The 15,900-nt window shown below is 44.1% G+C and overlaps 1 protein-coding gene across 1 annotated transcript in view; it reads right to left on the minus strand.

The window, feature by feature from the left end:
- GALNT6 (polypeptide N-acetylgalactosaminyltransferase 6) overlaps window positions 1-15,900 on the minus strand; it is a 42,892-nt gene that overhangs the window by 22,688 nt on the left and 4,304 nt on the right. Inside the window, exons 2-3 of the mRNA XM_074935271.1 lie at window positions 7,424-8,015; window positions 2,311-2,483 (exon numbers count right to left, since the gene is read on the minus strand). Coding sequence (XP_074791372.1) covers window positions 2,311-2,483; window positions 7,424-7,911 — 661 coding nt within the window. The 5' untranslated portion in view covers window positions 7,912-8,015. The remainder of the gene's footprint in view (window positions 1-2,310; window positions 2,484-7,423; window positions 8,016-15,900) is intronic.

Genomic DNA, 15,900 nt, shown 5'->3' on the forward strand with positions numbered 1-15,900 from the left:
AAAAAACAAAACAAAACAAAACAAACAAACAATCAAACCAAACAAACCCAGAAGTCAGTGCAACCAAGGGGAAGAATCAAGGAATCCGCCACATATACAAAGGGGATCATCTGAATGTTACCAACTCTTTGGAATTGTACCTCCCCTACATGTGGAAATTGAAAGCGGCATTTAACCTAAAATAAGGCCTGGTCAGGATTTCTAGGCCAAAAATAGGACCTTCACTCCCTAGCCCCCGCCTCCACAATCATAGGTAGGAACCTGTGACTCATTTCACCTGCCCAAAAGAAAAATGAAGTTTGCAAGTCTCCTTTCCAGGGAGCGTTACATAGCCTAGCTCATTTGCCAATTGCTGAGCAGACTTCATCAGTGGAATATGCCATCCATAATTAACCCAGCATTCCACAGACATTTGGGAACTAAGCTTCCTTTGAGGAAAGTGGAACTAACCCCCTTCAAAATCTGGCACTTCTTGTTAAAGGCCCAAAATAGACAGAATAGATTCTGTAGCTCTTCCGAACAGAATACTTCCTCTCCTTTCACGCTTTGGCAAGCAGCAAAGCCCTTAACAGCATTGATATTTCAAGTATCACCCAAGTCAGCACCAGCTGAAGCGAATGGGGCAGTTCACACGTCTGAGTTATTGTTTCAGGCTCTCTGCAATCTCAGGCAGATGCTACTGCGTCTGTTACAGATGGGTCAAGTTAGGTTGCAATAAAGCCCTGAAAACAGCTACAGAAAAAAAATTAAAGGGCCGAGACTGGAGAACAATCGGGAGGCCTGCCCCCTCTCCCTTCCTGCCCCCTCAGGGATGCATGCCTTAATGAGGCTTGCTGTGCATGCATGTTGCAGTAATATGCAGAACAGGACCCCCAGGGACAGTGGGAAGCAGCTCTTCTGGGGTAACCTTATTGGAAGCTTTCCCTGGCTGAACCACTAGGAACTCCAGCACTCTTGTTTTAGCCGAGTCCCCTCTGGTGGGCTGGGTCTTGTCTGGGAATCAACTCTTTGCAGCCCAGCTTGGAAAAAAGCTGGCACCTTGGGAACAATTTTGTTGCTGCTGGGTGGAAATTAGCTCACTATTATTGGAGTCATCTCTCACCATTTCTTTAATACTGTCAGCTGCATGCGCTGAGTTTTTTTTCCCCCTTTTTGCTGGCCGATCAAAAATTCCAGCCTCACCGCCCCGAGGGAACGTCCTTGTAGTTTAATGGGAATTATTTGCAATTGTGCTGGAAGGCTTTTAGGGACAGAGCTCTCTTTGGCCCTTTGATGACCAGTTTCACTTGAGTTTGGTGCAATAGACGGTGCTGTATGGTTAAGTTTCCTTGAGTACCTTTCTGCAGGTGGACTTGTCTCATTTTCACACCCAGCTGTGCATCACAGAAGCTGAAAGAGAAGCCACTTGAGACTAACTAGAGGCCAGCATCAGAGGTTAGAGCTCTTAATGTAACTTGGAATCAGGCCCATAAAGTAAATCCCTTGTTGGGCGGCTATGGCTTTTAAGCAGGTGCAGAACAGCCCCACTAAGAGAGTCCTTTGCACAGGCAGCTTCTCTAGCCAATAGAGCTAATAAGAGCTCTACATCAATGCTGCTGCCAGCCCCCAGTATAGGGGCACATGTACAGTGCATGCACCATGGCTATTCTATATGCTCTACTTCCCAGGGCTGCTCTAGCTTACACCAGGAACTGGGTTGGCTCCTGCACAGTCCTGGAATAAAGGGAGTTTCCCCCCATGCCAATCCTATTTAAGCCCTGCTCCACATGCAGGAAAAGTAACTGAGAAACCAGGCCCCAGCCTTCCAGTGGGAGGGAAGGGGCCTTTTAGCAGCCAGGGATCTAAGAGATTGCTGTGTAGAATCATAGAATATCAGGATTGGAAGGGACCTCAGGAGGTCATCTAGTCCAACCCCCTGCTCAAAGCAGGACCAATCCCCAATTTTTGCCCCCGATCCCTAAATGGCCCCCTCAAGGATTGAACTTACAACCCTGGGTTTAGCAGGCCAGTGCTCAGGAAGGAGGCTTCGTAGACAGAGCACTGCACTGAGACTCCAGAGACCTGGTTTCAATACTGGGCTCAGACACAGATTGTGCGCGTGACCTTGGGCAAGTCACTTAATCTATTCTGCGCCCCAGTGCCATCTCTCAGGAGGGCTGCTGCAAGGGTTAAATCCTTTAATGTCCATGAGATACGGTGATGAGGTACCTAAATTACAATGGTACTGGGGAGAGGGAGCAGGAGACCCCCCAGAGACTCTTCCCATTTCAGACTCTGCTTCCCTCAACTAGTTCCAAGGCCCTAACTCACCATCTGTGCTGGCGTCGTCCACCAAAATGATCTCCTTTAGTAAGATGGCAGGGGAGGAGTGCAGGACGCTGTACACAGTGCGGAGCAAGGTGGACCAGGCCTCGTTATGAAACACGATGATGACACTGGTGGTGGGCAACAGCGGGCAGCGCTTGAACTTCTGATCAATGCACCTACGAGAGAAATTGAGCCTAGTTAGTGAGTGCGTCTGTAATGCCCTGGCTGCTCTTGGCTTAGTCGCCCTCGAGAGCCTGGACCTCACCGCTTTATGGGTCTGCTACTGTCTACAAGCTCGCAGGCCTGATCTTTTAGCTCAAGCAGCCTGTGTGGTTAGATTCAGAAGACCCAGATAGAGCTGGGCAGGTTTTCCTGTCCTGCAAAGATTCAAGAGTTCAAAAAAGTTCTCCTTCTACAACCGGAGAAAACAGAGACCTTTTGCTAAGTTTCTCAAAAAATGAGACCTGCCTCAGGACAGCCCAGTGGTTAGTGCTCCCCTGGGATATGGGACAACCAGGTTCATATCACTGTTCTAAACCAGGCAAAGCAGGGATCCATGTTCCCCCAGGCCCAAGTCCCTGATTCAGAGCAGGGATTTGAAGCTAGGTCTCCCAAACCCTAGCTGGGTGCCCTAACCAAAGGGTCATCAAGATGGATGCATTTCTGAAAAAAAAGGGGTGTCAATGCATTGACATTTTCTGACGAAAAATCGTTTAGTCAAAGATTCCCAACCAATTCTATTCCCCCACTCACTCCCAGCAGTGGACCCAGTCAGGACATCTTCACATGCATATTTGCAGTGCATAATCCAACATGGGTGATGCTCCCCAGTGGCAAGTTGAACATCTCCTGATATTTCTTTACCGAGATGTTTAATCCCCAATATTCAGAGACAATATCCAGCCCTCATCACGCCTTATACTTAGATTGCCAAGCTTTTGGGGACAGAGACCATGAGTGGGGCTCCCAGGAACGACTGCAATGTAAGTAATTAATAGAAGGGCATCTTTTCTCATTAATGTGCAAGGCCACTTAGCAGCCATGACGGGAGCTGAGCTCTGAAAATGTGTATGTATGGAACAGGTGCAGTGGGAGGAGAAGCTTGCACTGAAGAATCACTCCGGACTGAGAGGGAACCTCATTTTTCAGTGGTTCACTCAATTCACAGCTTCTCCAACACAACCAACCAGAGGGGAAGGTTCAGTGACAAACATGGTGGCGGTTTTTGCCAAACAGACAGAGACTCCTTCCCTTCCTGTAGGCCGTCCTATAGCCATCCCATTTCATTTGTATCTTCTCTCAACGTGGGCTTGGCTCTACATCCTGTTTCCAACCCCGCTCCTCCAGTGGGAAAGGTTTACAAACCCCCTTAACAATCACTGCGAAGTGAGTCAATGTGTTTAAACCAGGTTCCTAAAGCACTTAGACAGCCAGGCTGCAACCTCCAAGGTTTAAGCTTCGCCAAAGTGCCCATCCTCCATGCCCTCTGTTACTTTAGCATTGGAGCACCTCTGTCTTTTAGTCTGTTTAGCCTGCCAACACTCCACTGTACAGATGGGAACTGAGGTACAGACGGGAACTGAGGTACAGACATATTAAGTGACTTGCCCAAAGTCACACAGGAAGTCTCTGACAAAGCAGGGACTAGAACCCAGCTCTCCTGAGTCCTAGGCTAGTGCCCTCACACCCCTCCTCCCACATGTCTAGAGCTTTTGGGCGCCTAAGAGGAAACCTTTTAAAGTGGCCTGATTTTCCGATAGCAAGTGCTCAACATTGTTTGAAGAGGGGTGGGAAGAATCTGGTCCCTTTAAGGTTCCACTTCAGGTATCCCAAAGTTACTATACATCTGAAAATCTTTCACTGTTCAGTCAATACAATGCATATGTAAATAGTATACGTATGAGAATATGTAAATAGAATTGTACTCTTTTTGGAATAAGAAAATAGTTAGCTCCTAGCTACAGCCAGTTCAATATCCATGACATTTGGGATAGGCTGCTCTTAAGGATGGCACCAAAACAAGTCTTGAAATACTTTGGGGCTAGCGTGGGAAAAAAAAACCCCAAAAACCCAACCCTCTCTTTTGACTCAACTGCATGCGAGCCCTGTTCTGAACTTTCTGGAGGGCGTGTGAACGGCCCTCTTACATCCTACATACTTCAGCTGCACATCAAAAGGGGAAGCGTTCCACATGGCAGATCAGGCTTTGCGTCGGCCTTGAAATCAAACAATGACGGCCCCTTCCAGCTGAGCAGCAGAGCCAATTTCTCTAGCTAGCCGATTTATGTTTCGGTTCTGGAGTGCTTTTCACATTCATTTAAATTGGTTTATTCCTTTTCGGTTGACTGAATACCGTTCCTGTGCTTTTCTCTTCCAGAACTCAGCGACCTTCCATTGTCATAGCCACACCTGCTAGGCAAAGATAATTACCTGCTGGGGGAAACAGTCTGCAAACTGGGTCTGGGCTTCGAACCACTATTCAAAGCTGTTTTCTTGGATGCCCTCCCTATAAAGCCTTTCCTAACCCACCTCCCGGCAATGGGGCAGGCTGAAGTCTCAGAGTGCCTGGCTTGAGACCACAGGAAGGTCAAGCCAAGTCTGGCACATTTGACTCCTTTAGCCATAGCAGGAAGGTAGGGGGCTGTTCCACTCAGCTAAGAAAATTAGGGCAGGGCTTCCAAGGAATAAAGGGAAAAAAATCGATCAAAGCCAAGGGCAGTCTGAGAACAGGGAATTAAGTGTTTTTGAAGTAGGCAGACTTCTTTTTCTTTAATGGGAGGTCTATATCTGCACTGGGAGACTTATGTTGGCTGGTTTTTAACAAAGGGCAGCAGGAGGAAGGAGACAGAAGAGGAGGGCGGAAGGAAAGAATTAGCGCCCTAGGCTTTCACTTTAAGTCTGCTGTAGGGAGATTTCTTGTGATCTCCCTTTGTCCCAATGGTGCCTACTAATCAGAGCTGGTAGTCAAACTATGGCCACAGTCTCTCAGTATTCCCTGGATGTTGGCAACTTCTCTTGGGGCTCTGAATGCTGCACCCACAAGACCAGAATCATTGATGTGGTCTACAATGGTTCCAACAATGAGCTGGTGCGGACAAAGACCCTGGTGAAGAACTGCATCGTTCTCATTGACAGCACCCCATACCACAGTGGTATGAAGCCCACTATGCCTTGCCCCTCGGACGCAAGAAGGGTGCTAAACTGACTCCTGAAGAGGAGGAAATCTTAAACAAGAAGTGTTCAAAGAAGATCCAGAAGAAATATAACGAGCGGAAGAACAACGCCAAGATCAGCAGCAACCCTGGAGGAGCAATTCCAGCAGGGAAAGCTGCTTGCTTGCCTCGCCTCCAGACCTGGACAGTGTGGCCGAGCAGACGGCTATATTCTGGAAGGCAAGGAACTAGAATTCTACCCGAGGAAGATCAAGGCCTGGAAAGGCAAATGAATGTACGATACACAACTAAAAGACCGAATAAAAACCCCAGAGTCTTGTTATAAAAAAAACCCCTCCATAAAACTCAGTCAAGCAATCATGTGGATAGGGACTATTTCACATCAGTAACTGGCCAGTCCTAGATAAGGCAGTTAGCTAAATCAGCGTTCTCCCTGACTTTAATCCTTGTCGGGCATAGACCTAGTCTACGCTGCAAAAGTTGCACTGGGGTAACAAATGGAAAAAAGAAAAAGACCAATCTAGATATACTAGTGCAAGCCACTTATATAGAGGCACTTAAACTGATTTAAACCTAGATTAAACCGCTTTCGATTCATTCACATTCAGGTACAGCTGATTTAGTTGCACAAGTGTAACTTCTGTAATCGAGACAGGCCCCTGGAAATCTCTCACACACCTGGCTCTACCCACATATACCAAGCTGGACTGGTGCCTACGGGCTGAACTCTGCCCTCCAGCATATGTGTGCAACTGCCACAGGTCAATGGGAGGATGCTGGATGTCTCAGAGTGTGGAACTTAGCCGAGATACTCAGCTGCAGATCTGGGAGTTGCAATGACTCTGCATCTAGGGGAGTTTGTTTCAGTAACTAAATTCACCTCATGGACAATGCACAATAGAACTTTTCTGAAACAATGCCATGAGTTAGGGCGTGTGTCCATTCAGAACCTCATCTACCCTGGCAAATATTTACGGCTTGCGGTAGCAACTTTAGCATTCAAATGAGAAGTAGAGATGCAGCTGTCTGTGAAAGGAACGGCGCAAGTTCTATATACATGGGTTTAACATTAAAAAAAACCCTTTTCAGAAAAACATTTTGGTGGCGTTTGTGATTGATTATCTAAGAAGGAAGGGAATGCCAGGCTACACCTAAAATCAAAACTGAAAAGCAAATGAAATGTCAATGAGACTCAAACTAGCTGCCCGGACCCTGTAATAGCTACAGTAAAAATCCTAGCGATGGCCTAAGAAAGGAAAGATGCTAGATAAAGCGTGAGTTTTCTGAAGCTTAGAGAACTTAAAAAAAACCCTATTGTGTCACTGCTGTAATGCAGAGAACACTCAGACTGCAGAGATGGGGGTGAGACTTTTTAATGCAGTCCACACATCTTCCATGCTCTTAAATTGGAAGATGTGAGGTTAATTCCTCTGGCTTGCTTTGAAAAAAGAAACCTCAACTATAACTCTCCCTTGCCTTGCACTCGTGTCATCATTTACACCTGGGCGAAATGGGTGTAACATTTTTCACATTCATTGTGCACAAATATAAATGATAAAATGCAAGTCAGCGAAGAATCAGGCTCTGGAGAGGATAGCAATCAAAGACTTCCCCTCTCCACTGGATCTAGAGCAGGTCTCCATCAGTTGAAACCAGTGCAACTTTCAGGTGTTACTTTAAAGCGATTTAGTTAAGCAGGTGCAAAGGGCCACATGGCCATTCTTATTTTAGTTTAACTTAAATCAGTTAGGAACATATTAATGTGAACCCAAATTAAAGTTTACATGGGTTTAAAAAGCAGATTTAAGTTACAGTGGTGCAACTTGTGTGTGTAGATGTGGCCTCAGTCCAAGACTTGGTTTACAGATCCCATCTCTCCTGCGGTACTGATTTTTGTGCTGCTTTTTACATCAGGCATCAGAGGAGGAAAGGGGAGTTCTTACTCTGGAGGTCGGCTGTCAGGTCCCAACGCCCTTTGGAGAGAGATCTGGTCGCTGGCAAAGGCATTAAAGCAGTGCTTCTCATAGCCGCGCTCCTTCTCCTTGGTCTCCTGCTGTGTCCACTGGTCCTTTTTAAAAGCTTTGCCCTCAGCTCCTGGGCTGTTGGGGTCTTGGGACGGTCGCTCCATCAGCGGTTTCAGTTCAGCTGGGGTATAGTAGCCTGGAAGGCAGGACTTGCTGCTCTGCAAAGGCACCTCTTGCTGAGCCGGAGCCCGGATCTGTAGCTTTGGCATCGAGTCGCGAATGTTATTTACTGCCCCCATCATCATGTCAATCACTTGGTCTTTCTTCTCGACAATGTTTTTCAGCCAGGGCTCCTCGGTGTGGTCCCCATTCCCAACATCCTTCTGTATTATGAAGAGGAAGATCACAAAGACCACACCCACCAAAGCTAGCTTCAATGGGCCATAATTTCGCCGGAATAACCTCATCTTCAGGGATGTTTCTCAAAGTCCCCACTAAGTTAGAGTTATGTGCATTTCAGGGTCTTACGTTCTTTGGCTATTCCATGGCCATTTGATGTCCTTTTCCAAACCTGGGGAAAAAAAAGAAATATGTATGAACTCTATTACTATAAACTCATGATCACCTCACTAACATGCCACTGATAAAGAACCTAGCAGATGGAATTTATTCTCGGTACAATGTGAATAGATCATTTCATTTGAGAGGTAAGAGAGGAGACATGACTCCTTGGAATTGTTGTGATCCACTGGCAGTGTGTGTGTGGGGTAGTCATTGGGGGAACAGGGCCTTCCATTTCCTGGGAAATTCTACTAATTTTCAAATGTGTTTTCATTCCCAATCAGAACAAAACCATGAATTTAGAAATTTCCAGCCAAATGAAATTTTGGGGGGAAAAAAGAGCTTCAGGTCAATTGAAATATTTTGTTTCAACTTTGACTTTTGAAAAAGTGATATTGAAATTTAGAACATAACATACATTTTGAAATGAAAAGTAGTTTTAAAGTAAAAAATCAAAATGTTATCAAAATGCTTTGTTTTGATTTTTTTTTTTAAAAACCACACAAAAACCAACATGTTCTCACAGAATGTTTCGCTTTTCACTAATTGGCATTTTCCAAACGGGAAAACGTTCTGTTGCAAAACATTCAGTCAGCTCCAGTGTGGAATATTAGTTCCAATATCTTGGACACATTCTACATGTGGAGATTTTGGTTGTTTCTCTGGACTATCCAAATCTCTTGGGTCTGCAAAGCTGGGCTGAAATCTCACGAGTTTGTTCTTATGAGATTTTCCAGTATTTTCTGCTTCGGATCATGCTGGATAGACCATGACAGCAGCCCATCTCGGAGTATTTTAGCAATTTCTTGTCCAGTCCTGTACTTAAAACAGCAGCTTCAGTAAATATTAAAAATGGAAACAAAAAACATTATCCAAACTTTTTTGAATCTCACCACCAGGTTTGAAGACCCACTCCCTAATTTAATGACAGAATTCCAAAGCAGACTATTTTGCTTGATCATAGAATCATAGAACTGGAAGGGACCCCGAGAGGTCATCTAGTCCAGTCCCCTGCACTCGTGGCAGGACTAATTATCTAGACCATCCCTGACAGGTGTTTGTCTAATCTACTCCTAAAAATCTCCAATGATGGAGATTCCACAGCTTCCCTAGGCAATTTATTACAGTGCTTAACCACCTTGACAGTTAGAAAGTTTTTCCTGATGTCCAACCTAAACCACCCTTGCTGCAATTTAAGCCCATTGCTTCTTGTCCTATCCTCAGAGGTTAAGAAAAAATGTTTTTCCTTTCTCCTCCTTGTAACAACCTTCTACATACTTGAAAATTGTTACATCCCCTCTCAGTTTTCCCCAGATCTAAGAGTCATGGATAAAGATCAAAACTAATTTCATGCTGGCCTCAAGGCAACTGAAAGACTTTATATTTTCAGACCCATTTACGGAAGATGTACAATACTATATAATACACACACTGTTTTATTATGTACTACAGAACCCTGATATTTATTTCCCACTACAACAAAGATAAGGGAGGATTGAAAGACACTATGGAGACTGGAATAAAGTTACATGTATGGAGGCTAGTTGACACACACCTTAAATTCCAGGTTGGTTAAATAGGTAAGTAGTCATAGTTCGATTGGTTGCATCAGATCATTACCTAACATGGGACATAAGGCTGGCTATATTAGTTTGGAGGTCTCAGTAGAACTCATTCCTACACACCCGGTAGGACGAAATTCAACCTCAGCCTGAATGCACAGGATTCCTGGTGTTTTCACCAGGAGTTGGGTCTATTTGCACCAAGGATTCATTTGGACTTTTAAGAGAGACAGGTGTATCTGCAGGTTAGGAGTGATGGGCTTTCATAGGAATGTGATATGTGCTTTACTTCAATCCAGAAGGGAGTAAGTGTCAAACTTACACACACACACACACACACACACCATTTAGATATGAGTATATTTCTGGCACTGGCAGGACGGTTCAGTGGTTAGAACACTAACCTAGGACTCTGGAGACTCAGAGTCAATTCCAGGCTCTGCCATAGGCATCCTTTGTAACCTTGGGCATGTCACTTAATTTATGTGCCTCTGTTTTCCCATCTGTACAAAGAGGTCTACAGTCCTGCCTCACGGGGATATGAGGAGGATAAACATTAAAGATTATGAGGTGCTCACATACTATGGAAATGGGGCCCTGATAAGTACTTAAGATAAACAGGAACCTGTACACTTTGAGAGCATCATTCACCAGATTCTACCACTTTCTACTCACCTTAGCTTTCCAGATATTTTAGCCTTTTTTTAGCTTGTGTAATTACACAGACGCAGGCGGTTAATGTCCTGAAGTGGAACTGGACACCTGCTATTAGCTCAGAGGGCTGAATAAGGTTCTCTCTAGCTTTCTTGTTCTTTCTTGGCTGCGTGAGGTTTTATGTGCCAAGAGAGAAGTGGCCGCATCTCTAAAGGCAAGGGAAAATTCAAATCACTGTCCCAGGGATGTAGAGGTCATTGCTTTTAGCTAGAAAGAGGACTGTGGGATCAAGGACACCTTAGCAGGAGAGCTGTAAGCAAGCAAGCATTGACTTTGTTTTCTGCACAGTGCATACTCTTGAATCTGGGGACTGAAATCTGGCACTATGAGCCGTGACAGATTTAAAGCTGGCAAATACCCATTTATGTTAATGCAAAGAAATCAGTTTTATGTTAATCTCCCTACTGATTTTATTTAGATTTAAAATGATGATACAAGACTCCTCTCCAGGGCTCTAGCTCCCCTAAGACATTCGCTAGATAATAGAATTAAGTACCAGCAGCATTAAAACAATCATTCCAACAGGAACTCAGTCAACCAGCCACCAACAAAAACTCCTTTGAGCCTCTTCATTGTTATAGCAAATCCTCAGCCCTTTCCAGACGCCCTCTCAAAGCAGAGATCTTTTGCAGCGTGCCCGAAAGGTCACTTAATTTGGATTATTTTGGCCCGTCATGGTGGATGGAGCACGTTCAAGAGTCTGGGAACTCTCAGAAAGAACACCCAGACAGGCTTGGATTCTTGAGTCTGATTGTAAGTTCTTTGGGGACAGCGACAGTCTTTCTGTTCTGTGTTTGTATAGTGCCTAGCACCACTGGGGCTCGTAGGTGCTACAATAATGCAAATAAATAATAAAATTGATGCTGAATATGCCCCTAGATGGGTACTGCCTCCACTAATGAGCGACGTTAGGCAGTTTCAAGGAATTCTCTCCTTCTTGCTGAAATGTCAATGGGAAGCTTTTCTTCTCTACTGATAAGCCATTTCCAAGCCATTTCTCCAATTCCATGGCCTCATCGAATCAAAATAATCTGTGCGTTACTGTAATGCTCAAAGTAATAATGGCATACAGAGTACACTTATAATGTTTTTGGGTGATACCGAGCTAGGAGGATTGCAAGTGCTTTGGAGGACAGGATTAGAATTCAGAATGATCTTGACAAACTGGAGAAATGGTCTGAATTAAACAGAATGAAATCAACCCTGACAAATGCAAAGCACTACACTTAGGAAGGAATAACCAACTGCACAAATACAAAATGGGAAGTGACTACCTAGGAAAGAGTACTGCAGAAAAGGATCTGGGGGATATAGCAGATCACAAACTAAATATAAGTCAACTATGAAATACCGTTGCAAAAAAAAAAAACAAAAAACACCACACACCCCAACCATCATTCTGGGATGTACTAGCAGGAGTGTTGTGAGCAAGAGCTGAGAGGTAATTCTTCCGCTCTACTCAGCACTGATAAGGCCTCCACTGGAGTATTGCGTCCAGTTCTGGGAACCACATTTCAGGAAAGATGTGGACAAACTGCCGAAAAGCAACAAAAATGATTAGAGGTCTAGAAAACACGACCTACGAGGAAAGATTGAAAAAATTGAGTTTGTTTAGTCTGGAGAAGAGAAGACCGGAGGGGGGAAATTATAACTCTTCAAGTTCATAAAAGGTTGTTATAAAGAGGAGGGTGAGAAATTGGTCTCCATATCTACTTAGGACAGGACAAGAAGCGATGGGCTGAAATTGCAGCAAGGGAGATTTAGGTTAAACATTAGGAAAAACTTCTCAACTGTAATGCACTAGAACAAGTTCCCTAGGGATGATGTGGAATCTCAGTCATTGGAGATGTTTAAGAACAGGTTGGACAAACACCTGTCAGGGATGGTCTAGATAATGCTTAGTCCTGCCTCAGTGTAGGGGACTGGATTAGGTGACCTATCGAGGTCCCTTCCAGGCCTACATTTCTATGGTTCTATGAACATGGCCCATGGGCCACATATGAGGCAGCAAGGTTCAGCAGGGGTGTCTGTTTTGGTCACTTTTGTGGGACTTTGAGAAAATGCCCAAAAAATTTTTAAAAGGGCACCCGAGACTGTAGCAGCCTGACATAATTCTGAGACAGGCAATCAAGCAAAAATACAGCTGCTAACTCCCCCTTCTCCAAAAATCCCATCCTTCAACAATTCTCCATGTCCCTATCTGAACCTCAGCTCTGATCAAACACCTTCGCCTCCAAAGCGCTCAATAAATAAGAGCCTTGCGGAATGATCTGAAGGGCAGATCCAGGCGAGTCAGGACTAGCGAGAAAGGATGGTCCAGTGGTTTGGATACTAGCCTACGACTTGGGAGACCAGGGTTCCATCCCTTGCTCCTTTCCTGCACCTACTGAATGGACACTGTTTATACTACCTGTCTTCACTGTAACCCACAGCAGAGTCCCCACTTTGACAGCACACACCAGTAGTTTCTTCCTGTTAGCCCAAGAAGCTGACAAAAGAAACCAGGATTAAAGAGAGATTTCTTTCAGGGTGGCAACTCCATCCACGGAAGGGTTTGCCTCAGCAGCCACGTCAGCAAACTGCATGAACTGGATTCTTCAGCAAACTTCACCTGACGCAAACAAAAGAGCCTCTGCAGTCACTATGTAAGAAGCAGAGGTATTTTTAACACCGTTTCCAGTTCACACACTTGGGACTCCACTTGAAACGTAATCAGAAGTGTTGGCTTTCATAAAGCTCAATGAACTCCACAGCAGCTCAGAGCTTTGCCTCATGCCGTAGTTATTTTCTCCTTATAACCTGCACCTTACAAAGCCTATACATGGCCAGGAAGAGTTTGCCGCTAAAAGACCAAGTTGTTGGCAGAAGCACTACTCCCAGGAACACTGAACAGGTAAATTAAGTCTTGCAATAATGAAGACTTAAGATACATTCCGTAATGAATCCTTCCTACTGCTATGAAAATAAGATTGCTTTCGCTGAGAGAAACAAGAGGGCTGTGTAATCAGAGAAACTCTTCTACCAGAAGATTACAAGATTGATTTTTCCAGCAAAAGTCTTATGGCCAGATTCCCTGGGGGAAAATGACATTATTGGCCCAAACTTACTTTTACTTTGAGGAATTATTTAAAAAAAAATATTTAAAAAATTCACTTCCCATTTAAAATCCTGAATATTATTGCTATAGGGTAACATTTTCAGAAGCGTTTAAGTGACTTAAGCACTTAGGGCCAGATTTTTGTACAAGGTCTATAGGTACCTAGTGGAATTTGGGGATTTAGGAGCCTAAGTGCTCTGGAAAATCCCTTTAGGTGCTTATCTGCATCTTTAGGCACCTATGTACCTTTAAAAATCTGGTCCTTAGGAGCCTAAAATTACATTGAAAGTTAATGGGATTTAGGCTCCTAAATACCCTCAAATTAGGTTTAGACCATGAATAACATTTTCAAAAGTGCCTATGTAACATGAACTTTTACTAGTTAATTTTTGCAAAGTATCAAGAAAATCCCCCCCTCCCCCCCCCCCCCCCCCACAAAAGACCACACTTCTCAGGACATGAGAAGGAATTAGATACTCCTCATCTTACCTTAGCAGTGAGATCTTGTCTAAGCAACAAAAACCCACCACACTGATATTTGGTCAAAATGAAATACCTGCTCCACCCATGTCAAACAGGAAGCCCTTTTTCTCGGTTTCAGATGGATCATAACCTGAGTATTAGTTAATGCAGTGGCTTGTTGATTTTATAATCCAACAAAAAAGACACACACACCAACCTGTTAGAGACACTTCAGCCTGAAAAAGAAGCAGTTACCACTAGTGGCAGAGTAAAAGACAGCTCATATCCTGTCTGAAATAAAATGACATCTTAAATGCTCTACGAGAGCTGAGTCATTATGTCTAAACCTGGAGCAGAGAGAGATTGATTTGCCAGGGTGGATTTTACAGCTATTACTTCAATTCATACTTTCAGCACCAAGCACTTTCTTCCCACACCCTCCACAAAAAAACACCCCACCCTCTTCGCTCGTCCGGTTTCATGTGTTGGGTAAGCTGGACTAATATAGATGAAGGCCTGAGAGGACCAAGTGATAATTTAGTGATCTGACCTTCTGTATAACACAGACCACGGAATTTCCCAAGACCCACGTATTGAGCACTTCGCATTCGTCATACAAAATTTTTTAAACCCAAAATGTTCTTTATGTCTCCATTGCATTTCAGAAGCTACTATGCTAGGGACAGGCAACGAGATTCAGATCAAATAAAGACTGACCAGAACATTATCTTCTGAAGCTGAGGCATCCAGTGAGACATTACACATACTAGTGTCTCTCACATACAGTGTATCTGCACTTCCTCATTGAAGCAGGAGGTGGAAACAGTATGAGATAGCCTATTCTTGCAACATTTCCGAACCAGCTGAATCAAAGATGCACTAGACACCTTGCAAGAAAAGAAAATGGTTCTCAGGATCTCCCTACTTTCCCAGATATGACACCCCCACCCCTCCAAAAAGCAACCAACACAGCCTTCTTTCTATTCTACGTGGCATGCAGGAAGCAGCCAGTTTTATCCACTTACATACTTGCACAGTAGTGCAGAGATTAGCAGCACACATAACTACAACATTCACTTGGGGAAACATGCCACAGGACAGCGCTACAATGCAAAGTGTGTGGTCACTTTAATACCAAGATACTCCTGTGTGAATTAATTTTGCCTCTCTCCTAACTTGAGCTGGAACAGGTTTTGTATTACTAAGTACAGGAGATCCTTCTTTCCTACCCCTTGAGGTTCTTTAGATAAACCAAGACTGGGCAGAGTTGTTTAGACCCAAGAGATTTTCCCATTTTCCATGGTGTATTGTTACCAAATGCATTAGAGGGCTCAAAAATAAGTTTTCCCATCTACTAGCTGGAGGCTGATATCAAAGAAGGACTAGTTTCAATTTCACTCTCCCACAGCTTGAGAAAGTTGTTTATTCTCATGTATTGGCTTTCCTAGAGCATTTGCCACTGCAGCATCTGAGCTCAAAGGTCAATCCACTCATAACAACCCTTAAGAAAAGGAAGTTTTATTAGCCATGTGCCATGCCAAGAACAGACCCCAAAAGTCAGCTGAGTTCCAGGTGAGTCTTTCACCATCCTCTCTCTCTCTCTCTATGGCCCTGATTCAGCAAAGCACAGGAGTATAATTCAATCTCTATCGAAAAGGACACTTGAGCATGTTTGTAATGTTAAGCACATGCTTAAATCCCACGGAAGTCAATGGGGATTTAAGTGTTTTGCTGAGCAGGGATTGGATTACACGTGTGCTTAAAGCTAAGCATGTGCTGAAGTGCTTTATTGAATACGGTGCTATGAACAGAAGCAGACGCACTGGAGTTATTTGAATGCAGATGATGGGGGGAAAAAAAAAACACACTGTATTGGGGTTACATTTGGAAGGCTTCACACAACCACAAAGGGTTGAACTGTAGTTTTTAATTTTTTAAAGGAAAACTAGAGACCTGCAGATATTGGTCATTTAGTCCAACTAAGCCATGATCATCAGTTGCTAATTTCAAGTATTTCCATTCTGTATGTCTTGATGCTTTTCAATGGAATTCCCATAGAT

Source organism: Natator depressus, chromosome 20, assembly GCF_965152275.1.
Source record: "Natator depressus isolate rNatDep1 chromosome 20, rNatDep2.hap1, whole genome shotgun sequence".
Lineage (NCBI taxonomy): Eukaryota > Metazoa > Chordata > Testudines > Cheloniidae > Natator > Natator depressus.